We start from the raw sequence: 27,999 nt of genomic DNA, 5'->3' as shown, positions 1-27,999 counted from the left end.
TCCTCTAAATTTTTCTCATTGGTATATGATGTGAATATGTTAAAATTCTAGCTAAAAACTTTCATAAGTTCTAGCAGTTTGTGGATTGCATTTTTCAGTATCTATTGGGGGGATAATCTGATTTGTTTTCTCTCAAATATGTTAATGGTATAAATAGTATTATTTTTATAATATAGTCAAGTTTTGCCTCCCTATGGGTGGACTCTTCTTATGCCAACAAATTGTACTATTTGTTGCTATATTTGGTTTCCTAATATTACTTTAGAATTTTTGCACCCTAAATACTTATATGTGAAACTGACCAAATATTTCACTTCTTTGCACTTTTCTTTCCAGTTTTGGAGGTTATAATAACCTTGTAAAAGGTATTAAGGACTTTTTCCTCTCTTCTGTTCATTAGATCCCACCACTCCTCTCTGTTTGTTGTACTGTGGTGCCTTGCATGTTGCTGTGATGCTGGAAGTTATGCCATCAATATTTCAAACAACAGCAGGGTCTTCCATGGTAGCCAGGTTTCAGATGCAGCACTGAAGGTGCTCACTCGTCTATGCCAAGAAATTTGGAAGACAGTTACTTGGCCAATCTACTGGAAGAGATCCATATTTATGCCCATTCCAAAGAAACGTGATCCAACAGAAGGTGGAAATTATTATAAAATATCATTAATATCACACACAGGTAAAATTTTGTTGAAGACCATTCAAAAGCGGTTGCAGCAGTACATTGATAGAGAACTGCCAGAAATTCAAGCTGTATTCAGAAGAGGACTTAGAATGAGGGATACTACTGCAGATGTCGGATGGATCTTAGCTGAAAGCAGAGAATATCAGAAAGGTGTGTAAATATGTTTTATTGACTACCCAAAGGCATTCGACTATGTGGATCATAACAAACTATGGATAGCATTTCGAAGAATGGGAATTCCAGAAAACTTAATTGTGCTCTGAGGAACCTGTACATAGACCAAGAGGCAGTTGTTCAAACAGAACAAGGGCATACTGCATGGTGTAAAGTCTTGAAAGGTGCGTGTCAGGGTTGTATCCTTTCACCACACTTATTTAATCTGTATGCTGAGCAAATAATCCAAAAACCTGGACTATACTAAGAAGAACACAGCATCAGGATTGGAAGAAGACTCATTAACAACCTATGATATGCAGATGACACAGCTTGCTTGCTGAAAGTGAAGAGGACTTGAAGCACTTACTGATGCAGATCAAAGACTATAGCCCTCAATATGGATTACACCTCAGTATAAAGAAAACAAAAATCCTCACAACTGGACCAATAAGCAACATCATGATAAACGGAGAAAAGATTGAAGTTGTCAAGGATTTCATTTTACTTGCATCCACAATCAACACCCATGGAAGCAGCAGTCAAGAAATCAAAGGACCTAATTTACTGACCAAATCTGCTGGAAAAGACCCCTTTGAAGTGTTAAAAAGCAAAGATGTCACTTTGAGGACTAAGGTGCACATGACCCAAGCCATGGTATTTTCAATCACCTCATATGCATGTGAAAGCTGAGCAATGAATAAGGAAGACCGAAGAATAATTGACGTCTTTGAATTATGGGTTTAGCAAAGAATATTGAATATACCATAGACTGCAAGAAGAATGAACAAATCTGTCTTGAAAGAAGTACAGCCAGAATGCTCCTTAGAAGCAAGGGTGATGAGACTTCGTCTCACATACTTTGGACATGTTATCAAGAGGGACCAGTCCCTGGAGAAGGACATCACACTTGGTAAAGCAGAGGGTAAGCGAAAAAGAGGAAGATCCCCAACAAGATGGATTGACACAGTGCTGCAACAATGGGCTCAAACATAGCAATGATTATGAGGATGGTGCAGGACCGGGCAGTGTTTTCCTTTTGTTGTGCATAGGGTCACTCTGAGTCGGAACTAACTGGACAGCACCTACAACATTCATAACATCAGTTAGTATGACATAGAAATAATCTGTTCCTTGATAGTTGAGGAGTTATGATGTCTAAAATTTCACTTCTCAAACTATCTGTGGTAAATGGTGAATTTTTCTTTCCAATCCATTAAGGAACAATATTTGTTATAAAATAAAATAAATGATTATTGAAAAAATGATTATGCATTTCAAAGTTGTGGCAATGTTGCATTGCTATAAGAGTTTCTACTCTCAATCTGCTCAGATCTCATCATGGAATTGTTACAAGCAGTTTGTGGACTCACATGTCTGTTTGAGTCTTCTGGATTTTTCTTTTTAATTTGATTGGAGAGTATAATGTTACTACTGAATCAATGCTTATAATAGTTATAAATCTGTTCAGATTTAACAATTTTTCTGTCAATTTTGGTATTCTGTATTTCCCTAGATAAAGTATTATTTTCACTATTTTCAAATGCAGTATAGAAATGTTCATCTTATTCTTTTATTTTTGAAATATTTTCTATATTCCTAATTATTTTACTATTTTCATTCTTCCTGTTGTTCGTTTGTTCAGTCTAGCTATCTATCGGTCCATTGCTCCATCTATCAATCTATCGATCATATTGATCAATCAGCTATTTATCTTATCAGTTCTACAATAGGTTTATTTTATTAAAACCAAAAACACCTAGACCTGTTGCCGTCGAGCTGATCCCAACTCTTAGCAACCCTGTAGGACAGAGTAGAACTGCCCCATAGGTTTTCCAAGGCTATAAATCTTTAAGGAAGCAGACTGCCACATCTTTCTTTTGTGAAGCAGCTGGTGGGTTCGAACTGTTGACCTTTCATTTTAATAACTGTGCCACCAGGGCTCCTATATATATATATTTCCTACATTTCATACATATATATGAAATAACAAAAATATGATGGCTTTGAGTTTTTTTGACAGACTTTTTTTTTCTATTTTATCAACTTCTGTAGGTGCATTTGTTATTTCATTCTTTTTAATTTTTTTGAGTTAATTCTGTATTTTTTCATTTTTTTAAAAATCGAGTTGAAATATTCCATTAATTTTTTAAAAGAACTTTTTTTTCCAACTAGCACAAATACTCACAGGAAAAAAAAAACAGCATTAAATTGTTAGCATGCTGTATTTTCTTTATGTAGATGGCAATGATTTCAGAGCTAAGGACAGTTAAACCAATTAGTTTGAATGAGGTAAAGTCATGTAATTCAATGTGAACCTACACTGTTAACAGTGAACTAAAAGTCGTATTTGTACTTTTCTTTATAGTTTATAAGTTTTCACGCTTATAACCATACTTTTTCTTTCATAGCAGGTAGATTGAGATATAGTTCAAATATGTAAAATTCACCCTTTTAACGTGTACAATTCAGGGTTTTTTTGTAAATTCACAGAGTAGTGTATTCATTACTGCTATCTAAATTTAGAATTTTTAATCACCCCATAAAGAAACCCTATACTCATTAGCAGTCAGTCTCCATCACCCCAAACCCCAGGCCCTGGAAACCACTAAACTATTTTCTGCATCTATATGTTTGCCTATTCTGGACAAGTCATATAAATGGAACCACACAATATGTGGTCTTTTGTGACTGACTTCTTTCATTTCGTGCAATGTTTTCAACGTTCAACCATGTTATAGCACGTATCAGTACTTCATTTGTTTATATGTCTCAATAATATTTCATTGTATGTGTTAACCACATTTTTTAAAAGAATATTTTATTATGTTTTCAGTGAAGTTTACACAGCAAATTAGGTTCCCATATAACAATTTCTATACAAATTTTTTAGTGATAATGTTTACATTTTTCACAATGTGTTACCACTCTCATTGTTTTTGTTCTAGTTGTTCTATTTCCAGTATTCTAGTTTCCCTGTCCACCTTACGTTTTCATCTTTGCTTTGGAGTAAATGTTGACTGTTTGGTCTCATGTAGATAATTTTTTAAAAGGAGCACAGTACTCACAGGTGATATCCTTTATTTTATGAACCAGTATGTTACTTAGATGAAAGGTGAGCTCTGGTAGCAGTTTCAGTTCAAAGTCTAAATGGCATCTCAGGACGATAGTCTTGGGGGTCCTCTAGTCTCAACCTGTCCAGTAAGTCTGGACTTTTTAAGAATTTAAGTTCTGTTGTACATTTTACTTCCATTCCATCAGGATGCATCCATTGTGGCCCTGAGCAAAATGATCAGTAGTGGTAGCGGGGCAGCATCTAGTTCTTCTGGTCTCAGGGTATGAGAGACCATGGTTTGTGTAGAATATTAGTCCTGTAAACTAGTTTCTCCTCTGAGTCTTTGATTTCCTTCTTTCTCTTTTGCTCTGGTTGAGTAGAAACCAATAGTTGTATCTTAGATGGCTTCTCTCAAGCTTTTAAGACCCCAAACACTACTCACCAAACTAAGAAGTAGAACATAGAGTTTATGAGCTATATTATGCCAGTTGACTGAGTTGTCTCATGAGACTATGGTCCTAAGCCTTCAAACCCAGTAAATGACTCCTGCAAGGTTTTTGGTTATGTCTAAGAATTATCAGTTACTGAGCCCCCTATGTGCTTTATTAGATATATGAATATATATGCATGTACACACATACATGCATATGGATACACCTATACATGCACACATATATACACATATATGCCTACATATACACATATATGCATACATGCCTACTTATATAACCAAACATATATTTTTGGGTTGTTGCAGAATTTTATGTTACAGCATTTACCAAAAATGTCCCTTTCTCTTGTGTGCTCATTAGTGACATCATTTACCTTGGTCAAGCTGTGCACACTTGACCCACAGATAAACCGCATTTTGTGTATCCATTTATCATTTGATGGATATTTGGATTGTCTCTACTTTTTGGTTTTTATGAATCATGCAGCTATGAATATTCATGTACAAGTTTTTATGTATATATATATATCTTCATTTATCTTGACTATATATCTGAGAGTGAAATTGCTGGGTATATTGTAACTCTATACTTACCAGTCTAAGGACCTGCCAAACCATTTTCCAAAATGACTGCACCATTTTACAATCCCATTAACAATGTATGAGTGTTCCAATTTCTCCATATCATTGCCACCAGTTATTATCATCCATATTTTTTATTATATTCATCTTAGTGGGTATGAAGTGCTATCTCATTGTGCTTTTGATTTTCATTTCCCTAATGACTAATGCTGTTGAGCATCTTTTTATGTGCTTATTGGCTATTTGCCTGTCTTTGTGGGAGAAATACCTATTCAGATCCTTTGCCCATTTTTTAAATTGGGTAATTTGTCTTATTATTAATGAGTTGTAATTATTTTTTTATATTCTGTGTAAAAGTCCCTTATTGGATATATGTTTTGAAAATATTTTCTCCTATTCTGTGGGTTGTCTTTCACTTTCTTGTTGGTGCTGTTTGAAGCACAAAACTATTATTTTGATGAAGTCCAATTTATCTGTTTTTGCCCCTGTTGCTTATTCTTTTGGTCTCATAGGTAAGAAACCAAATCAAAGATCACAAAGATATAGTCCTATGTATTCTAATAGATGCATAGTTTTAGTTCGTACATGGAGGTTTATGATTTAATACTTGTACATGGTGTGAGGTAGGTATCAACGTCAGTCTTTTGCAATTGGATATCCTATGCCCTAGCACAATTTCTGAAAATACATCTTTTTCCCATTGAATTGTCTTGGTACCTTTGTCAAAAAGCATTTGACCATAAATATAAGGATTTATTTCTAAACTGTAATGTATTTATCTACGTTGTAGTTGTTAGATGGCTTCGAGTCAGTTTGTTACCAAATGCAGTGGGTTCGTTGCTTGCACTCTAGTTAAGAATAACTAAAAGTCAAGCGGATTTAAAGCAAGGCATAGTTTATTACTCGCAGTGAGTAAGGAGAGGAGAGAGGATCCTCCCCGAAAGCACTCTCTCTCCCAGCAAAGGGCTGGAGTGCTGTTTGATAGCGGGAAAGGGGAAGTCATACATATCCATTAACTTCATATATATTCAAAAAGGGGTTGCGGTAGATTCTGGCACAGAAGTGGCTGACAGACTTCACGCTTCGGAAATGGGCTCCATCACCGCTCGATGACATATGTCTGGTGATTTTGGTTCCTAGGCAACACTCATGGGATGAGGTCATCTGCCTGTCGACCTGGTCTCTTACCACGCATGCCCAGGATTTCAGTTCTAATTGGCTGATCTGAAAGACAGCTACAAGAGGACAGATCAAGAGGAACAAACAATATTCACAACATTCTTCTTCTAGACAAAATTTTTAACTGACAAAACTTGTCGTTTAAGGCCTTTTCTGTCCCTAGCTGGTCTCAGGTTCCTACTCATAGTAACCCTATGTACAACAGAACGAAATACTGCCTGGTCCTGTGCCATCCTCTCAATCATTGTTATGCTTGAGCCCATTGTTGCAGCCACAGTGTCAGTCCATCTCCTTGAGGGTCTTCCTTTTTTTTTGCTGACCCACTACTTTACCAAGCATGATGTCCTTCTCCAGGGACTGGTCCCTCCTGATAACATGTCCAAGGTATGTGAGACGTAGTCTCACCATCTTTGCTTCTAAGGAGCATTGTGGTTGTACTTCTTCCAAGGCAGACTTGTTCGTTCTTTGGGCAGTCCCTGGTATATTCAATATTCTTCGTTAATACCACAATTCAAAGGCATCGATTCTTCTTCAGTCTTCCTTATTCATTGTCCAGCTTTTGCATGCATTTGAGGTGATTGAAAACACCATGGGTTGGGTCAGGCACAACTTAGTCTTCAAGATGACGTGTTTGCTTTTGTCATGGATTGAATTATGCCCCCCAAAAAATATGTATATCAATTTGTCTGGGCCATGATTCCCAGTATTGTGTGGTTGTCCTCCATTTTGTGATTGTAATTTTATGTTAAAGAAGATTAGGGTGGGATTGTAAAACCCTTACTAAAGTCACAGCCCTGATCCAATGTAAAAGGAGTTTCTCTGGGGTGTAGCCTACACTACCTTTTATCTTACAAGAGATAAAAGGAAAGGGAAGCAAGCAGAGAGTTGGGAACCTCATATCACCAAGAAAGCAGTGCTGCGAGCAAAGCGCATCTTTGGACCCAAGGCTCCTGCGCAGAGAAGCTCCTAGTCCGGGGGGATGGGGGGATTGATTAGGACGAGGACCTTCCTCCAAAGCCAACAGAGGCAGAAAGCATTCCCCCGGAGCTGACGCCCTGAATTTGGACTTTTAGCCCACTTTACTGTGAAGAAATAAATTTCTCTTTGTTAAACCATCCGCTTGTGGTATTTCTGATACAGCAGCACTCGATGACTAAGACAGCTTTTTAACACCTTAAAGAGGTCTTTTCCAGCAGATTTACCCAACCCAATGCTTCGTTTGATTTCTTGACTGCTGCTTCCATAGATGTTGATTATGGATCCAAATAAAATGAAATCCATGACAACTTCAATCTTTTCTCCATGTATCACGATGTTGCTTATTGTTCCAGTTGTGAGGATTTGTTTTTTTTTTATGTTGAGGTGCAATCCATACTGAAGGCTGTGGTCTTTGATCATCAGTAAGTGCTTCAAGTCATCTTCACTTTCAACAATCAAGGTTGTGTCATCTGCTTAACACAGGTTGTTAATGAGTCTCCAATCTTGATGCCCCATTCTTCTTAATATAGTCCAGCTTCCTGGATTATTTGCTCAGCATACAGATTGAATAGGTATGATGAAAGGATACAACCCTGAAGCACACTTTTCCTGACTTTAAACCACACAGTATCCCCTTGTTCTGTTCGAACAACTGCCTCTTGATCTATGTACATGTTCCTCATGAACACAATTAAGTGTTCTAGAATTCCCATTCTTCACAATGTTATCCATAATTTGTTAAGATCCACACAGTCAAATGCCTTTGCGTAGTCAAGAAAACACAGGTAAACATCTTTCTGTTATTCTCCGCTTTTGGCCAAGATCCATCTGACATCAGCAATATCCCTCTTTCCACATCCTCTTTTGAATCTGGCTTGACTTTCTGGCAGTTCCTTGGCAATATACTTCTGCAGTCACTTTTGAATGATCTTCAGCAAAATTTTACTTGCCTGTGATATTAATGATATTGTTTGATAATTTCTGGATTTGGTTGGATCACCTTTCTGGGGAATAGGCATCAGTATGGATCTCTTCCAGTAGGTTGGCCAAGTAGGTGTCTGCCAAATTTCTTGACATAGACAAGTGAGCACTTCCAGTGCTGCATTCATTTTGACACATCTCAGTTGATATTCCATCAATTCCTGGAGCCTAGTTTTTTGCCAACACCTTCAGTGCAGCTTGGACCTCTTCCTTCAATACAATTGGTTCCTGATCATATACTACCTCCTGAAATGGCTGAACATCCACCAATTCATTCTGGTATAGTGACTCTGTGTATTCCTTCCATCTTCTTTTGATGCTTCCTGTGTTGTTTAATATTTTCACCATAGAGTCCTTCAATATTACTACTTGAGGCTTGAATTTTTCTTCAGTTCTTTCAGCCTGAGAAATGCCAAGCGTATTCTTCCCTTTTGGTATTCTATCTCCAGGTCTTTGCATATTTCATTACTTTACTTTGTCTTCTTAAGCCACCCTTTGAAATCTTCTGTTCAGCTCTTTTGCTTCATCATTTCTTCCTTTCTGCTTCAGGTACTCAACATTCAAGAGCCAGTTTCAGAGTCTCTTCTGACATCCATTTTGGTTTTTTCTTTCTTTCCTGTCTTTTAAATGACCTCTTGCTTTCTTCATGTATGGTGTCTTTGGTGTCATTCCACAACTCCTCTGGTCTTCTGTCATTAGTGTTCAATATGTCACATCTACTCTTGAGATGGTCTCTAAATTCAGATGGGTTATACTCAGGGCCATACTTTGGCTCTCATGGACTTGTTCTAATTTTCTTCAGTTTCGACTTGAACTCGCATATGAACAGTTGATGGTCTGTTTCATAGTCAGCCTCTGGCCTTGTTCTGACTGATGATATTGAGCTTTTCCATTGTCTCTTTCCACAGATGTTTTCAATTTGATTCCTGTGTATTCCATCTGGTGAAGTCCACGTGTATAATCACTGTTTATGTTGTTGAAAAAAGGTATTTGTAATGAAGAAGTCATTGGTTATGCAAAATTCTATCATGTGATCTCCAGCATCATTTCTACCAGCAAGGCCTTATTTTCCAACTAATGATCCTGCTTCTTTGTTTCCAACTTTCGCATTCCAATTACCAGTAATTATCAATACATCCTGACTGTATGTTTGATCAATTTCAAACTGCAGAAGTTGGTAAAAATCTTCAATGTCTTCATCTTTGCCTTAGTGGTTAGTGCATAAATTTAAATAATAGTTGTACTAACTGATCTTCCTTGTAGGTGTATGGGTATTATCCCATCAGTGACAGCATTGTACTTCAGCATAGATTTTGAAATGTTCTTTTTGATGATGAATGCAACACCATTCTTCTTCAAGTAGTAGACCATGTGATTGTATGATTTAAAATGGCCAGTACCAGTCAATTTTAGCTTACTAATGCCTACAATATCAGTGTTTATGCATTCTGTTTCATTTTTGATGATTTCTAATTTTCCTAGATTCATACTTTGTACATTCCACATTCCTGTTAGTAGTGGACATTTGCAACTTTTTCTTCTCATTTGAGTCATGCCACCTCAGCAAATTAAAGTCCCAAAATCTTAAGTCCTGTACTTTGAGGAGGCAGCTCTTCCCCAGTCAACTTTTGAATGTCTTCCAACCTGAGGGGTCATCTTCCGGCACTATATCAGACAATGTTCTGCTATTCCTAAGGTTTTCACTGGCATATTCTTTTCAGAGGTAGATTGCTGGGGCCTTCTTTCTAGTCTGTGTTACTCTGGAAGCTTAGGTGAAACCTGTCTGCCATGGGTGACCCTTCTGGTATTTGAATACCAGTGGCATAGCTGCCGGCATCACAGCAACATGCAAGCCCCCACAATACGGCAAAATGACAGAGACGTGGGGGTATTTATCTATATGTCTATCCTAAGTCAATACCAGGCCCTCTTGAATTATGTAGCATTGTAATAAGTTTGAAATTGGAGAAGATAAGTCATCCAATTTTGTTAATCTTTTTCAAAATTCTTTTGACATCCCTGAGTTCCTTGCATATCCAAATGAATTTTAAGATTTCCTTGTCTATCTGCATAAAAGGCAGCTGGGATTTTGCTAGGAATTATATTGAGTCTGTAGAACATTTTAGGGAGTATTGCCATCTTAACAATGTGAAATCTGATACAATATGAAATAATTGATAAACATGAGATGTCTCTCCATTAGCTTTGGTTGTCTTTAACTAATTTCAACAAGATTTTGTAATTTTCAATGTACAATTTTTACATATTTTTGTTGAATTTATTCCTAAGTATTTTATCCTTTTTTGATGATATTGTAAATTGAAATTATCTTAATTTCATTTTTGAGTTGTTCACTGCAGGTGTACAGATATACAACTGATTTTTCTATATTGATTCTATAACCTTGCTAAATTTTTTTATTAGTTGTACTAGTAGTAATATTTTTGGTGTGGATTCTTCAGGATTTTCTGTATACAAAACTTTGCGATCTATGAACAAAGATATTTTTACTTCTTCATTTCTAGCCTGAATGACTTTCATTTCTGTGTTTTCTAATTGCTCTTTTTAAAACTTCCAGTATAGTTTTGAATGGAAGTGGAAAGCACAGACATCCTTCTCTTGTTCTCTTGTTCCTAATCTTAGAGAGAAAGCATTTGATATTTCACCCTTACTATGATGTTAGATGTAGTTTTTCATAGACGCCCTTTTTCAAGTTGAAAAATTCCATTTTATTTCTAGTTTATCACAGGTTTTCTATCATGAAGTATGTATGATTTTGTCAAATGCTTTTTTCTGTATTTACTGAGATGATCATATGGCTTGTGTTTTTTATTCTATCAATGTGGTGTATTACATGTATTTTTACATTTTATTTTGAATGTTAAACCAAACTTACTTTCCTGGGATGAATCCCACATGGTCATGATGTCTAATTCTCCTGATAATGTTGCTCAATTTTAACTTTTATAAGTTTTTTTAGAATTTTTGTGTCTATATTTATAAAGGATATAGGATTGTAGTTTCTATTTTGTTTGTAGCCTTTGTCTGGTTTTAGTATCAGGGAAATACTGGCCTCATAGAATGAGTTGGGAAGTGTTTTTCTTCTTGCATTTTTGGAAGACTTTGAGAAGGACTGGAGATAATTATTCTTTAAATATTTGTCAAAATTCACCATCGAGTCCATCTGTGCCTGAACTCTTCTTAGAGGGAAGTTTTCGATTACTAATGTAATCTCTACTATTTACAGAAAACTCGTTGCCATTGAGTTGATTCCAACTCATAGCCACCCTATAGGACAGAGTAGAACTGGCCCCATGGAGTTTCTAAGGAGTGGCTGGTGGATACGAACTGCCCATCTTTTGGTTAGTAGCCGAACAGTTAACCACTGTGGCATCAGGGCCACCTACTACTTATAGATAATTTAAAACTTTCTATTTCTTCTTGAATCTGTATTGAAATACTGTCAGTCAGTATTGAGTCACTATTGTTTTTCTAGGAATATTTCTATTTAATCTAGATTTTTTTTTTTATCTGTTGCCATACCATTGCTCACAATATTCTCTTAGATTTGTTTTTAGTTCTATAAGGTCAGTAGTGATGTCCCCGCTTTCACTCCTGATTTAACTAGTTTGAATTCTTCTTCTTCTCTTTCTCTTTCTCCTCCTCCTCTGTCTTCTTCTTCTACTTCTCCTCTTTGTTCTTCACTCTCTCTCATCTCTCTCTCTTTTTTTTTGGTCAGTGAGGCTAAAATTTTGTCAATCCTTTCATAGAACCAACTTTTGGTTTCTTTGGTTTTTATGTATTGTTTTTCTCTTCTTCTAACTCCTTTGCATTTAGTTTGTGCTTTTTTTCTAGTTCCTTAAGGTGGAAATTTAGGTTATTGGTTTGAGATCTTTCTTCTTTTTAAACATAGGCCTTTACAACTAGAATTTCTGACTAAGCACTGTTTTTACTGCATTTCATAAGTTTTAGTGTGTTGTGTTTTTATCATCATTCATCTTAAAGTACTTTCTAATTTCCCTTGGGATTTCTTCTTTGATGGTTCAATGGTGTATTGTGAAATTTCCACATATTTGTAAATTTCCCAAATTCCACCTGCTGTTGATTTTTTATTTCATTCCCATATATTGAGAGAATATGACTTTTTAGGATTTCAGTAATTATACATTTATCAAGGCTAGATTATGAACTATTATGTGGTATATCTTGGATAATATTCCCAGTGCACTTAAGAAAAATGTGTATTCTGGTGTCTGGCTTCTTTTACTAAACGTAAAGCCTGCTAGTTTTTTTCTTCATTGAAACCCTCCTCCCTGGGTTTTGATGGTGCCAATAGGCTCAGAGAAGGTTCTAAAACCAGGCTGTTTGGTAACTGATTGTGACATTTGCCCTCAGGATATGACACCTCCTTTGAGAACTGTCCTCTGCCAGCAGGTTTTTTCCTCTCCTCCTGCTAGAATATTCTGTCAGAACTTTTATGCACTTTCAATGCATTCGTCAACACTTCCTCTAATATTGTGGTGCTTTGGTAACAGATGTCTTCCAATGTTAGTGAAGGTGAGTTTGCATTTGTTTCTTCTTATCCCTTTCTTCTTCTGGGATGATTACCTAAGAAAGAGGCAGCGATCATTACTCTGCCATTTTAAGCTATATGTCCTTTGTTGTTGTTTGTTGCTGTTGAATCTATTTTGACTCATGGCAACCCCATGTGTGTAGAGTAGAACTGCTCCGTAGGGTTTTCAAGGTTGTGACCTTTCAGAAGCAGATCACCAGGCCTGTCTTCCAAGGTGCATATGTCCATTAACAAGTATTAAATATAAATTTCTCTAGCAGATAGCTTTACAGCTATAATTTACTACTTGACTAAGAGAAAACTATAAACCAAAGGATGGGGGAAGTTCTTTGGAGCTGAAATGTCACTAGCTTCAGCACATGATGAGAAATGTCCAACTTCCTTTTGGTGTATCATAATTCTGGTCCCTTCGCTATGCAGTATCTTGTTTTTTCTTGGTCCTTTGAGTGGGCTCCGAATTTCATATTCATAATAATTATTAAAAAATTTTTAAGATTTTACTAAGTGTTCAGACTTTTAACTATTACCACTTTTCCTGATACCTCAATGGAGTATGTATTTTGTAAATGGAAAAAAACTAAAACAAAATTGACCATCAGAGAGGATAAGTAAAATCCTCAAATTTGCAAAGCTAGCTGGTAGCAGAGCCAAATCTTAAACCCACATTTTGTGACTCAGATCAATTAATTCTTGGCTACATCACAGTTACCTATCCATTTGTATTTGTTGTTATGATCTTCAGTTTATAAAACAAGTTTACATACATTACTTAATTGGATTCTGAAACTGTTTGTTAGTTTGAAAAGGGGTTGTCTTAGACCCCATTATACAGGTAAAGCCACTTAATCCATGAAAAGATAAAAACTTTTTCAAAGGCAAACAGCTGTTTCATAGTCAGAGCAGAGAATAAAACAAGGGCTTCTGATCCAAAATGAGGTATCCTTTCTTTTAAACACTGTTCATCTAACCTACTTTCTTTACTCTAAAAATGTTCAATTTTGGATTTTACATTGAATTAGTGTTTGTTCTATTGACAGCCATTTGGAACTTAATATTTTGTGCTTTTTTTTTTTTTTGGTATTTTTGCATCAGTCACAATAATGTACCATAAATACCACAATACTGTGCAATAAATAATCACTGTACCTAAGTGGCCACAGGCATATTCATCATTTTTGTCTGTAGTCTATATGTCTTCTGAGCAGTTCTGGTCTTGATTGGCCTCACTCATACTCTGCTGTCAACTGGGAGTCAAGAACATGGCTCTGCTTGTTTTGGCAGGTCTTTCTTCCATGGTTTTACATCAATTGGCTATCAGCTAGCCTAGAATAGATTCAGTTCTTCTCCATGTTTATTGACTCAAAACACATTTATTCCATGTACTGGGTGGAGCTACATAAAGTGGGTACACGTCCAGTAGAAAAAAATATTGAGTGACTGCCCCACACGAAGGCCAACTAGCCTAGGCTGGCATTCTTCTGAACTTAAGACCAGGTATATATAAGGTTTTCCCCTGGTGCTAGGTTTTGGGGATACAATAATGAACAAGCCAAAAAAGATCTCTGTTTTTATAAAGTTTACAGTCCAGTGAGGGACATAGATGATAAACAAGTAAATACTGATTTTAAAATATATTTAAAATAAAAACAGGTAATTGTAATACAGAATAATAGAGATGGTTTTTAATTAGGTATCTGATCAGGAAATACTTCTCTGAGGAGGTAATCTTAATAAGAACAATAAACCTGGTTTCAATGAACAGAAATTCAATTCAAATTAAGTTGAGTAAGTAGTCTTAGGAGTCCTGGTGGCACAGTGGTTAAGAGCTTGGCTGTTAACTAAAAGATCAGCAGTTTGAATCCTATAGGGCAGTTCACTATGTCCTATGGGGTCACTATGAGTTGGAGTCAACTCAGTGGCAATGGGTTTGGTTTTTTGTTTTTATTTTTGAAAGTAGTGTTAAGTATATTGGCTTACATATTGAAAGCTCGGGGATTGTCAGGGAGGAACTGGTTTTAGGGATCTTTGGAACTAAAGATTTGAAAGTCCTTTGGACACAGTCTCATCCCAGTGCATTGCTGCTTCCCTCTTTATGCCTTTGTCCTCTTCTATTACAATATGACAGACAGGCTTATTCAAAATACAAGAACATGACTATTAGCATCACTGGGCTTAGACTCCTGTGACTAGAGAGGAAAAGAGACTCCTTCTGCTCAGCTTGAAAACTTCTCTGGAAGTTTTCAAACCCATTAGCCTGATTGAGGTCTCACATCCACTCCTTAGTCCAATCACTGTAGACAGGAATGATTATGGCAGCCCACATTTAGATGAGTCTAGACTGGGGGTAAGAAAATTAATTTCTCCAAAAGGAAGTACAAAAAGTGACACAAACATGCAAACAAGGGACATTTTTGTAAACAGAGGTCCCTCCCTCAAAATACTTATTTATTAAGCAGAATTCAAGCCTAGTTCATATTAGTATTTCCTGTAGTAATGGGTAGAGGGCTTGAAGCATTTTCTGAATGATAACATAATTTTTAGTAACTTTCAGGTACTAAAATATGCATTTTTTTTTTTTTTTTAATCTCTGGTATGTTTTCAAAGCCTCTCTGCTTTCTCCCCACTGAGATCTGATCCAGGCTTCAAAACTAGTGGGGAATGGGGTATAGCTGTGATTTTTTTGAAGTGTAGGAAAAATGGCCATCATCTCTCTCATGGTGTATACTCTGTAACTGTGAGGCAACAACTCCTTTCATAGAATCCTTTTCTGTTAGCTCTTTCTCCACAGTGTGTCTATAGGTGTATGATGGGCCAAGACTGGCAGAGCTAGCTTTGGTCAACTCTTAGTGATTCGTTTGGTGATTTTTCTGAGCTTTAGGTCTTTAGCTGAAACTTTGAAAAAATGGAAAAACTCATATTTTGCCATCCTATTAGAACAATTCTTGTATTCTTTAATCAGAATCAGGGGCATACAAATCCAAGGGATAAAACACATTTGTATCTTATTTTTAGTAAATACACACAAACCTAAGGTTTTCAAGTGTCTTTAAAATTTTGAATTAAAAATAAATTGCTCCTTTACTGACAGAAATATAAAAAAATAATACACCCACTCCTCACTTATTGACATGGTTAGGTTCCAAAGACCATGTTGTTATGCAAAAATTGGCATTATGTGAAAATGGAGGATGACCACATCAGATCACAAAATGAAAGATGACAGCATCATTACATAACTGCCAAATTATATCATTACGTAAATGCCAAAACACTGAGAATCATGGCCAGCCAACTTGACATACGACCTTAACCATCACAACCAGTGTTACTCCCGCCTTGCACCTCAGCATTCATTACTGCCAGATGTATGTTGTTAGTGTGCAAAATAGTAGGATAGTAGATTCTTTTACTATTGTTGTAAATGTGAAATGTCAGATAATGAGATAGTGGATAAGTGAGGAGTAGGTGTACTTTAAATAAATCAATTTTTACTGTAAGCAAGTTATTCCACTTACCAAAGTATATAAGTATTTTCATAAGTATATTAAAAATAAATTTAATTTCAGATCCTTTCGAAGCATTCATCATCTTTTCTATTCGCCATGAGATCAGAAGGATTGATCTTCATAAAAGAGACTATAGTCTACTTGTTCCTGGATTGAGAAACACAATAGCACTTGATTTTCACTTCAATCAAAGTTTACTTTATTGGACAGATGTTGTAGAAGACAGAATATACCGGGGCAAGCTTTCTGAAAGTGGAGGTACATCTATTTCAATTTTGATTGAATGTTTAGGTTCATTTTTAACTGAAAATTCCAGAAAATGTAGTGTAATCAAAATTCATCTGGGTTAGCATTTGGCCCTTGATTCTTTATCTCTTCCCTCATATATGAAAAACCAGAGAAGTCAAGTGTGTGTGTGAATACAGTTGGGGGGGGTGGATGGTGAAGGTCTGTGACATTCTCACCATTTTCAGTCTGGGAATTGGTGTGAATATGGTGAAAAAATATACTTACAGGAAAAAAGACTTCATTCCGCACACTAGTAGTTGATTTTCAGGGAGTTAAAATAACTTTGTTTCTTTTTTAATTTGTTACCATCTTGCAACCTAATTCAAAGAAATAATGGAGCAAATTATTCCCTAGATTATTAATATGGAATAATAATATGGAGTAATATTCCCAAGATTGATATTGTGGAATAATAAAATATTAATATTTGAGCTAAATATTTTTCCATAATTTGACCTATCTCTTTTGTCTAATCTAGATCTTTCTTAAATGGCAAGGCTTTGAGATATATATATGTATACACATACGTACACATATATATGTTATTTCTCTTGAAATATTGGATCTATATAACATTAAAAGCGCAAGGAATTTCACAAATTTTTAATTCCTCTGGAAATCACATTTGCAATTTTTTAAAATATTCTCCTTTAAGCATACAATGTAATTATGATTTGTGAATTTATGTCCTGTCTCATATTACAAGATGCTGATTTAAAATGATGGATTCAGACCAATGGAATCAGATGGTTTGTTTAAAATTACACTGTTAAAATGTCTAACAAAAACCATCAGCAATGCCATCAACTATGATGAGTTATGCTGTTAGAAAAGTTGTATTAAAATGAAGTTTTAAAAAAATTCTGAAAGAAATTAATAAGTGGATAAATCTCAATGATGGTGAACATTATCAAATCGCTTATTTTTTTCCAGACCACTGATACTTTCTTATCTTATTTGCATCCTTGTTAAATCCCCTCAAGTCTTACAGGCCAAGAGGGATAAGCTGTAATTTGGGCTTATCTTTGTTAAGGCTAAGTACAGTAAAATCTATTTTATCTGTCATGCTTGGAAAAAAAGTGGATGCTGATTAGGTACAATGCATTTTACTCCAGGTGGTCATTTTCAATTTATTCTACCCTTGAAGATCAGCATCTGAATTAAATTTCAAGGAGAACATCCTTACTGTTTCCGAAAGTCCTTGTTCTGTCTAAAAAGCCAAAAATAAGAAATAACCTTTTGAAACCTCAACATTGTTATTAACCTCACAGTTGTTTAAATATTCTGTTTTGTTGGCACTGAAAGTCCTTAAAAGATTGAAGATTTCTGGAGGAAAAGATCAGTAATTTTCTATTTGGGATCTTCTTACTTTCCTCTGTGTTACTGTGCCGGGTAACAACTTTTGAATGGTATATCTCAAAGCTGACATTTTTAAATAATTTGTGCTGCTGATAATAAGTGGTTCTTTCTGTGTGTGCTTAACCCATTCCTTACAGGGGTCTAAGTGTTGGTTTCCCTTCCTTTGTAGGTGTCAGTGCAATTGAAGTGGTAGTGGAGCATGGCCTGGCTACCCCGGAAGGTCTGACAGTCGACTGGATAGCAGGCAACATATACTGGATAGACAGCAACCTGGACCAAATCGAAGTGGCCAAACTAGATGGTTCCCTGAGAACTACACTAATAGCCGGAGCCATGGAACACCCCAGGGCTATTGCTTTGGACCCAAGATTTGGGTAAAAAAATTTGCCTTTTTCAGAATTTATTATATCGAATTCAATTATCTCCTATTATTTAGAAGTCAAAGCATTTGATATTTTATACACACACATACATATATAATAGTATCAACTAATTTAAGTTTATTACTGTGAGATTGGTTATAAGATTGCTTACAATCAGTACTTTTAGAGGATGGTAATTTCTTTCTTTTTTCTAAATATGGGCATTAGGCCCTATTGGAAGCTATTGCAACTCGTTTTGAAGAAGTAATGTAATGAACTTTCCTCTGCCCTGCCAAGGAGATGCCGTAATTGTTTCTAATGGTTGCAAACCACAGGGCCAGTCTTTGTTCCAAATAGTCACAGATGTCAGCCACCTCACCCTTTATTTATTTTGAATGTACTTGGAGTCAGTTTAAAAGAAAATTGAAATAAGCTTGAAGGAGTACATTGGAGAGATGTTGACTCTTAGAAGTTTGAAAGACAAGGACATGACTCTGGAAAACAAGGTCAACTGTTGAGGTCATTGCCCCACTGTTCCTGTTTGTGTTCCTTTGTGATGGAGCAGAAGAAAGACATTGGGTTTTGAGCCATAAGTCCTGGGTCCCAGTTTCTGTTTAGTCACTTATTCTCTGGAGGACCTGATCGAGAGTATTAGCTTACCTTACGTTTGTTTCCTCTTCTGTACATTAGGGATAATCATATCTTCCTCATAGGTTTTGAGGAGATGATAAATATGTGAGAGATAACATGTAACCGATGCCATACTTTGTTATTCCTGTTAATTTCTTTTTCTTGGTAATTATTTTGTAAACCCAAAGACCATTGCCAAGTCTAGACAGTAGTAGCATATATATGTATATATATTCTATATTCTATATATAAGCTTTAAGTACTATGAAATCCAGGGAGCATAGGTAGGAGAAACAGAGCACCAATGAAAGAGAGAAGTGAGCCAAGGGGTGTTTAATAAGCAGCCTTGTGTTTAAGTCAGCTTCCTGGCCACACTCTCTGGCTTTTGCTCTGGTCTATGCCCAAGACTCAGAAATCAATAGATGGGGAAATTTTTTTGTTTGTTTTCTTTTTCCTGAATTCAGATACATAAATTAAAGGGGCAAAGCAGCTGGTCCAGAGCAGGGGTTCCAAACTGGCAAACCTCCATCGATGTGTTAGCTTGGCTTCCCACAGTGTTTTAAATTTATTTGAATTAGTTGCCAAAATATAAAAAAATGAGAAATTTTACATAAAACCGTGAATCTCTGGCTTCTTTTGAAATAATATGGGAGATCTGGCAGCAATGACCTCAGTAGTATCTGCTTCTTTTAGCCTAGACATGTGTTCTTGTTTACACAGTCTACACTCTGTCCGTTTCATTCATTACCTCGTGTCACAGCAATTCACCATGAAAACACCTACTATACTTAGTGAGAAACGGTCTTATTTTTTAACAGACTATTCTTGAGGTACAAACTGAATGCTGATCCTACCCCTACACTTCCCACAAAGGTGCTAACACAGCACAAACAGAGCTTTACCCATAGTGTAAGAGTTACTGATGTGAAGGTTTCGTGTATCAGCTCTATCCTAAGTTGTACCAATACCTTACTTGCATAAGAAATTTTCTGTATAAGGGCAAAGTGATCTTTTGGAGAAAACTGTAGTCTTAGCACGTACACCAATGTGAGAGAAAAAATGTGAATGTTTCCCAAATTACAAATGGCAAAAAGAGATAGTAGGATACAAATAAAAAAACAAAACAGGTAGATGTAAGTTTTGGAAATCTTCTGACCAAACAAAACAGTAGAACTGTGACTTGATGTTTCATTTTCTACAGGTTTGTACCTACTACTTGTAGGATAAACTTACTTATCTCAGTTCATTTAGGGAGTATCCAATCTGAGAGGAGAAACAGAAAACAGAATCACAAAGGTCACACAACCTACAAATACTTTCTTAAGTGAAACTATCACTGTATCTTAGTGCTATAAAGAGATCTCCAGAAGTAAAATATCCTGTGAGAGTTGAGTGTTAGTGCAAAAAGTTGGCATATGAGTAGGGAAAACCTGGTAATTCTTTGGAAAGCTGGTATCTTCCATTACAAATTGCCGCTATGAAATTGTGAGACAATTAAGATAATTGCAGTGATAATATATTTTTAAAAATTTTAAAAAGTGAGAAAATATTAGTTGTAGTTTTTTCTGGTATAAAGTGATGAGAGTCCAGATGACAATATTAATTCATTCATCTCTAGGGAAGAATTGATGGATTGACAGGAATGGGTGTTACGATTTAATGGGATTTTTATCGCTCAAAATTATTTTATACAGGATTGATATGATTATGTTATGAAGTTTGTGTGAAAACCTTAAAGTACAGTTGTAGCTATTAAATTTTTAAAAATAATGAAAATATTCAAATATTTTCAGGTTTATTCAATATTTTGGTAGAACGTTCAAAGATATTTTGAAAAAATAGACATTTCACAAAGTAGCCTGAAAACATAGGCACGGTAAGAATGTTACTTGCATACACACACACAAAATGGCAGAGCTAAGCAAAATGTAAGAAAAGCAATGTTAAAAAATAATTTGATTTAAACTCAGCTTACTGCCTTAGTGCTATGTGATAAAATAGACAAATAAGATGTTCCTCTATTTCCCAAATAATTCAGGAAATAGGTAAGAAAGCTTGTGAATCAACACAGGTAGAAATTCCACAGACATTTAAATTTTATTTTGAAAATTTTTACTTTAGGAGAAATTCACTGTGTAATTTTTGAGAGATACAGTTTATGTAAATACTATAATCTTTCTTATTAAATCGTAAGCTTACTGATGGCAAGAGTGGCTGCTTCTAAATCTATGAATTTCTTCACAGAACTTGGCATATGTAACTGTGCTCGGTAAATGCTTGTTAAATAAATAAATGCATACGTATGAATATATTTCTTTTTGTTTACACGCAGCTTAAGGGAACACACCGATGTGCCTTAAAAAGCAAGGTATATAGTAAGGGGCAGGTAATGGATAATAGTATAAATGTTGCTTACAGTAGCAAATGAAAAAAAAAAGTTTGCCACCAGCCACTTTGCTCCCTCAGCATGGCTGAAAACAGTGGGCTTAACATTAGCCCCATATAACACGTTTATTTTATGCGAAATTCTTACAGCAATCAAGGTCTTTGCGACCTTTTATATAGGTGACAAAAAAGAAGAGTTTTTCATTGACTACTTTTCTTCCCCAGCATAGCTCCTGGACTTCATTTTACATTACAAAACATATTTACTGTCTTGCCATGTTCCTGTAGTGTTCAGGGTTTTTGACTGAGCCTCCCTCAGTTATTCCAGGTTATTCTAAGACGGTAAATTGGGAGCCTTAGGGAGGAGCCATTTTTCTTACATTCTGTTTAAAGGTAGTGCACTTATTAGTAAGGTGACCTGAAAGAGTACATGAGTCCTCTCTAAATATCAAACTTATTGTTAGGGAGTAACAAGCATCAGAGAGTTCAGGATCTATAGGGTACTCAGTTCTTAAACTTTTATCACCTTTATCCTTGTGCATGGTGCCTTCCTGCTCTGTTACTGGTATTTAGTTCTCATTTCTCATAATAAACTGGACTGTGCTATAACAATTGCAATTGTTGAAAGTAGATATAGCAATTGTGAAGATTAATGGGACATCTAAGTAAAATTTTAATTTCATCTAGAATGTTCTTAAAACTCATAAAGACATTGTTGGTTTTAGAAGACCTAAAGATTTTAGATAAGTAAACTCTTTTTGCCAGGATAATTCATTTTCACCTTCTGCAGCTTGCCCTGATAGATGATAGTGGCCCTTTCGTGCCTGTAGTGGTACAAGTAGTTCATGGTCCATTGACTCGATTTAATCCTCATACAGACTAACCCACAAATGCAGGAACAGTACAATCGGTAGACTGTGGTATTTTTTTAAAAGCGTTTGTGGCTGAACATTGCCATATGTCCTCTATGAAGGGATATTTAGTCTTTGTATATTTTAGGAAGTAATGCAACCATTGAAATGCTAATACATTTTAACCATATAAAAAGAAAGTCATAAGGGAAAAATGATTCTGTTAAGCTACCACATTGTAAAATATAACAAAGGAGTGCCCAGAATTTTATGAAACAATGATCCTTGAAATCAACTTTCTAAATTGGTTATAAGCTGTCTTATGGCAAGGTTAAGAACACTTCTACGGTAACTAATTCTAGGACATGGTATTTTGTAAAAAGTTTTGGAAATTTTCTGCTTAAATTGATGAAAGATTATGAGCACAGTAGCCACTGCAGAAAAAATGTCCTAATGCTCCTACTTTCGTGAATAAATGAAGGGATCAATTGTTTTAGAATGTTGCAAAGTGTCCCAACCCATATTTTCATCACTGGAAGCACCTGCTTGGGAGTCCACAGCACGCGTCTCTCATACACCCACATATAGAGAATGCACAATTGCAGAGTTATTGATACTTGTGTTGGACTTGCTGCAATCATATAAGGCATAACCAAAAAAACAAAAACAAACCCATTGCCACTGACTTAATTCTGACTCATAGCGACCATATATATATATGAGGCATAGCTAGGTAAAAAATTGCAAGAGAGACACCAATTTCCGGTTTGATATACAGGTGAAAGACATTGTTGTGGCGGTCTTTGTGCAATCAATGCAGAAAGTGAAGTTCAAACTTATCTAGATCTGTTGTTCGTTGCCTTAGAGTCTATTCCAATTCACAGCAACCCGATGTGGGCAGTGCAGAACTGCTCCATAGGATTTTCAAGGCTGTGACTTTTTTGAAAGCAGATCGCCTGTTCTGTCCTCTTAGGCATCTCTGAGTTGGTTCAAACCACCAAACTTTCATCTAGTAGTAAGCGCTTAACTGTTTGTGCCACCCAGCCATCTTATCTAGATCAAGTGGTGGTTCATCCACAAGTACATACTACACATGACTTCCAAATTCACTAAATTTATTTTCAAGGATTATTTTTCCTAATCTATTTTAAACTTGCAAATCCCTCTACTTCACCTTGTTTGTTGAGATATCGCCATAAATTTGACTGATGCTATGTTGATCTCATTTCCATTTTAAATAATGCTAAGTATAATAGAAAGCTGAGAAATAACAAACCGGTGTAAATGAAGAGCTTCGTACATCCAAAATTAAATTTTGAAAGACATAATTCATTTCACATTCATTGTTTTCAAGAAAGACATTTAAGTACTTAACTGAATAGACTACCAGCTTTATATTAGTTAATTAAACTGTGTTCTATTTTCTATCAACTGGCAGCGTATTTTTTTTTTGCTTGTAAGTTATTTCAGGCCAATATTTCTAGGTAATTAATAATTTTCCATACAAAGCAATGTTATCTTTAAACATTAGTCTCTTCAGAAGATGATTCTCAACAATAAAAGCTTTATAAATATCCTGTGATGTAGTAATGTTATTTTTAAACTTTCCCAATAATTTACTTAATTTATTCAAGTATTGGCTAATCAAACAAGAAATATTGCCTTTGTGGACATGTTCCCAGCACCAGGGCTGGGGAATTTCCTAAAGCTGCCCATGAAACTAAAACTCTTTTTTTTAAATTATAAATCCATTATTAGAGAGACATTCTGCGGGCTAAGCCCAATCCTATGATCTATTGCTTTGAATCATTTTTTCATGGTTTTGAATCATGATTACTTTATCAAATTAATTTACCTTCACATACATGTTGTTGTAGCATTTAAATGTTAGCATTAATAGTTATTCTCTCCCTCTCCCTTCCCCTCCCTCTCTCCCTCTATTTCCATATCTTTAATAATTTGAGAAGATTTTAAAATTTTGCCTTTTAAAGTATTTATTCTCTATAAATATGTGTGTGCATGCACACACAAACACAACTGTTTTCTCTGTGATAAAAGTCATTCTGTGTGCTAAATCTTTTATATGTGTTATCTCACTGAATGCTGCTCCCAAGTGTGTACTGTTATGTTTTTTCATTTTCAGATGAGAAAATGGAGTCTGAGATTAAGTGTGCTGGAGTGACAGATCTCAGCCTTGATTCCCAGTTTGTCTAATATTAAAACATATACATTACCACTATTCAATGTTGGCACAGTTATTTAATAACATTTATTGAATTCTAATGGTGTAAGTTGTACGTGAAGTTCTTCTCTGATCAGGAAAGTCACTATCTTCCTTCCCTGACCACCATATTCTTTTAGCACATATGTTTATTAAATTTGTTGTGTAATGTTTTGAATTGTCCTTTAATCATTTTTTGTTCACAGTTCTTATTTTCTATGAGACTATATACTTCTTGGACCCCTGGTGGTCCAGTGGTTAAGCGTTTGCCTGCTAAACAAAAAAAGGTCAGCAGTTTGAACCTATCAGCCACTCCTTGGAAACCCTGTGGGGCAGTTCTACTCTGTCCTGTAGGGTCACTATGAGTGGGAAATGTCTCGAAGGCAACGGGTTTGTTTTTTCTACACTTCTTAAAAATTAAAGTCATGATGAATGCTTAGTTTACATCAGTCCGTATTTCCTTGCATTGTGCTAAGCCATAATAGATTTCAAAAAAAAAAAAAGATAGTTCAAATTGAATTGTGTTCCAGAGGGTTCTTTAATCTTCTGAGGTAATTCTTTAAATCCTATACTCAAAAATCATGCAAAATAATGGAAGAATCAAAAATTGGCAAAGCTACATGTAATTATAATGAAGAACAAATTTATTTTTTATCAGTCACTTTAGTGTTTCTCACCAAAATGTTGCCAGAAGTGTTAACAGGGAGGAACTCTGACACTTTCTAGTCATTTGAATTCTCTCTTCTCAATTCTCCGTACCTTCCATTAGGTCCTATACCAAAGTAAAGAGGACAGCCCCTGTTTCTTAATTCCCGAACATTCTCCTGCTCCTGTGCCAGCTGCTTTCTCTTTGTTATTTTATTTAGTGACACAACAGTAAAGACTTAGATGTTAAGAGCATAAAAACAGGAGTCAGGCTGCTGAGCTTCCATTTCTGCTCTGCCACTTGCTAGCTATGTAACCCTGGTCAAGTAAATTATGTTCTCTATGCTTAAAATGTAAATAAAATGTAAAAGAAAATTTTAAATGTAAAATGTAGATAACTATAGCAATGACCTCATAGCAAATTAAATGTGGTAATTTATGTAAAGCTCTTAAGACAGTATGTAAGCACTCAAAAAATGTTAGCTAGTTGTAGTGATGGCGGAATTGTTTATAACTACATTATATAATAACTATAGAAATATACATCAGCAGCTTTAGACCACAGTCAATTAAACACAACCATCTATTATGTAACATTCTTAGAAATCAAATGTATGATACAAAGTACGTAATGACTCTTGTGCAAAACTGTTTGTGTACTGTTAATACATACAGTACAAGTAGTATTTGGCAAAATAAAGAAGCAAGGACCTTTTAATATAAAAACAATTTTATTTTAACAGTTGTATTGTTGTATGTGTTAAAGTATATGGTTCTCTGCTATTTTTCCCTCTAGACCCTCTGTCCTGATGTATTTCATTTTTGTGATTCTCAATACCATCTCCATGCTAATGACTTCTAAATTCTTGCCTCCAGCCCTGACCTCTTCTCTGAGCTTCACCTTGGCACACGAAACAGCTTCCTGGACATCTCCTTTTTGATATTTTGAAAACTAAAATTCAAAAATGTTATAATTACACTTTTGATTCCTATCCATACCCACCCTCCCTAAATGTCCAACACTTAAAATCTATTCCTTCCCCAATTCTTCTCATTCCAATTAATGGAGTCCCTGTACAACCTCTCTACCTTCGGATAAGAAACTGACAGTCACCCATGATTCTTCTTTCTACCTCATCCCTCACATCCTACCCATCAGCAAGTCCTGGGAATTCTACTTCCAAAATATACAATCTCTCGTTCTCCACTGTCTCCGTCTTAGTATAGACCACTACAATCTTTTGGCTGCTCCTTTAAAATAATACCTATCGTGCTTATACTCTGACTTTGCCATAGTTTCTTCTTTGCATTAACTGTCAGAGTGATTTATATATCACTCTGACATAAAATCCAAAATAATTGCCTTGCCGTACGAGGCCCATAAGATCACCCTCTTCAGCTTCATCTTCTTATCTATTCCCCGTCACTCACTATACTTCTGATACATTTGCCTCATTTCCGTTCCTCACATAGCCCACATTCTTTCCCCTATTAAGGCCTTTGTGTCTGCTGCTTTTCCTGCTTGTCCTGCTCTTCACACTGCCGTCCTCATCCTTCAGTTTCAGTTTAAATATCACCTCCTTAGAGTGTTTTTTCCTGATTGCTTTCTCTAAGTAGGCCAGTCACCTGCTATTCTCTATCACAGCAAATTTTTTCTTCAAATTATTTTGCGAACTGTAAACATATATTCATATGTTTATTTAGTCTGTCTCCCCTGCTGGACTGTAAGTCTCACAAAGGTAAATATATCTGTTTCTCTCACAACTGTTTACCTAGCCAGTGTCTAATATATTCTATGCACTCAATAAATATTTTTTGAAATGAATGACTAAAACAATAGTATTATTCCTTTTTCTTCAGAATTCTTTTCTGGACAGACTGGGATGCAAATTTTCCTCGCATCGAATCTGCCTCTATGAGTGGTGCTGGGAGAAAAATCATCTACAAAGACATGAAAACTGGGGCTTGGCCTAATGGACTAACTGTGGATCACTTTGAAAAAAGGATAGTTTGGACAGATGCCAGGTTTAAAATATGATCTCTTTTCCATATTTTATTTTACCTTCCTCGCTTTCTACTTTCCTAACATGCATGGATCATGTACACATATGTTGGGATTGGTGATTAGTTTTAATTGTTTTGTTATGAAGGTGATGATTTTCTGGCTTTTTTTTTTTTCCCTGGCTTTCCATAAATCAGATACAGGCCCATAACAATATTTATCAAATATATTCTTTATCATTTTTCTCAGTAATGCGATTATATTACGAGACTATTTGAATGAATTTTAATAAAGTGCTGATGTGTTTATCTTTCTGTAGGTCAGATGCTATTTATTCAGCCCTCTATGATGGAACAGGAATGATAGAAATCATCCGAGGTCACGAATACCTTTCTCATCCCTTTGCCGTGTCTCTGTACGGGAGCGAGGTCTATTGGACAGACTGGAGGACCAACACATTGTCCAAAGCCAATAAGTGGACAGGGCAGAATGTCAGTGTGATTCAGAAAACCAGTGCACAGCCATTTGACCTTCAGATATACCATCCCAGCCGTCAGCCTCAGGGTAAGTGCTTATTATAAATTATCTATCCAGAAAGTATTTTCACCTTAATCATGTAATATTTGAACTGGAAAATAACTTTTTAAGCTAACAGTTACTAATAATTTTATATATATTTGTAGTAGAGGTTATTCCAGTCTTTATTTTAGTTAAGGATTTTTTTTCACTTTTTATTAATTTTGCATAGAAATAAAAAAATCTTAGAAACTAATAATTTTGTACCAAGTCCCCTAATTTTTAGTCATTGTTATTTCATCAACAAAAGACACTTTGGGAAGTTGTATAAGGTCTTCAGATTTGGAATCTAAGTAAGATCAGTAAATTAGAAGAGAACATGAAGGACACATTTAGGTTCCAAAAAACCAATTCTGTTGCTATAGAGTCAATTCCCCTAATTATTCACTGTGTGGTACGTTGGGAGGAGAGGGAGTGGAGCATAAGAAGGGTGAAACTTCTGCTTGAGCTTCTCCATTTTAAGTGAAGTGAGTTCACACAGGCATATGTTCTACCTTTCACCATGTATTCCACGTCTTGGTTCAGTAGTAATCTTCTT

The 27,999-nt window shown here is 35.6% G+C and overlaps 1 protein-coding gene across 1 annotated transcript in view; it reads left to right on the top strand.

The window, feature by feature from the left end:
• LRP1B (LDL receptor related protein 1B) overlaps window positions 1–27,999 on the top strand; it is a 1,771,065-nt gene that overhangs the window by 1,069,244 nt on the left and 673,822 nt on the right. Inside the window, exons 24-27 of the mRNA XM_004375116.1 lie at window positions 16,203–16,400; window positions 17,959–18,163; window positions 26,744–26,908; window positions 27,205–27,449. Coding sequence (XP_004375173.1) covers window positions 16,203–16,400; window positions 17,959–18,163; window positions 26,744–26,908; window positions 27,205–27,449 — 813 coding nt within the window. The remainder of the gene's footprint in view (window positions 1–16,202; window positions 16,401–17,958; window positions 18,164–26,743; window positions 26,909–27,204; window positions 27,450–27,999) is intronic.

The sequence above is a fragment of the Trichechus manatus genome, unplaced genomic scaffold, assembly GCF_000243295.1.
Source record: "Trichechus manatus latirostris isolate Lorelei unplaced genomic scaffold, TriManLat1.0 scaffold00033, whole genome shotgun sequence".
NCBI classification, from domain to species: Eukaryota; Metazoa; Chordata; class Mammalia; order Sirenia; family Trichechidae; genus Trichechus; species Trichechus manatus.
This window is presented reverse-complemented; position numbering and strand designations above follow the sequence as displayed.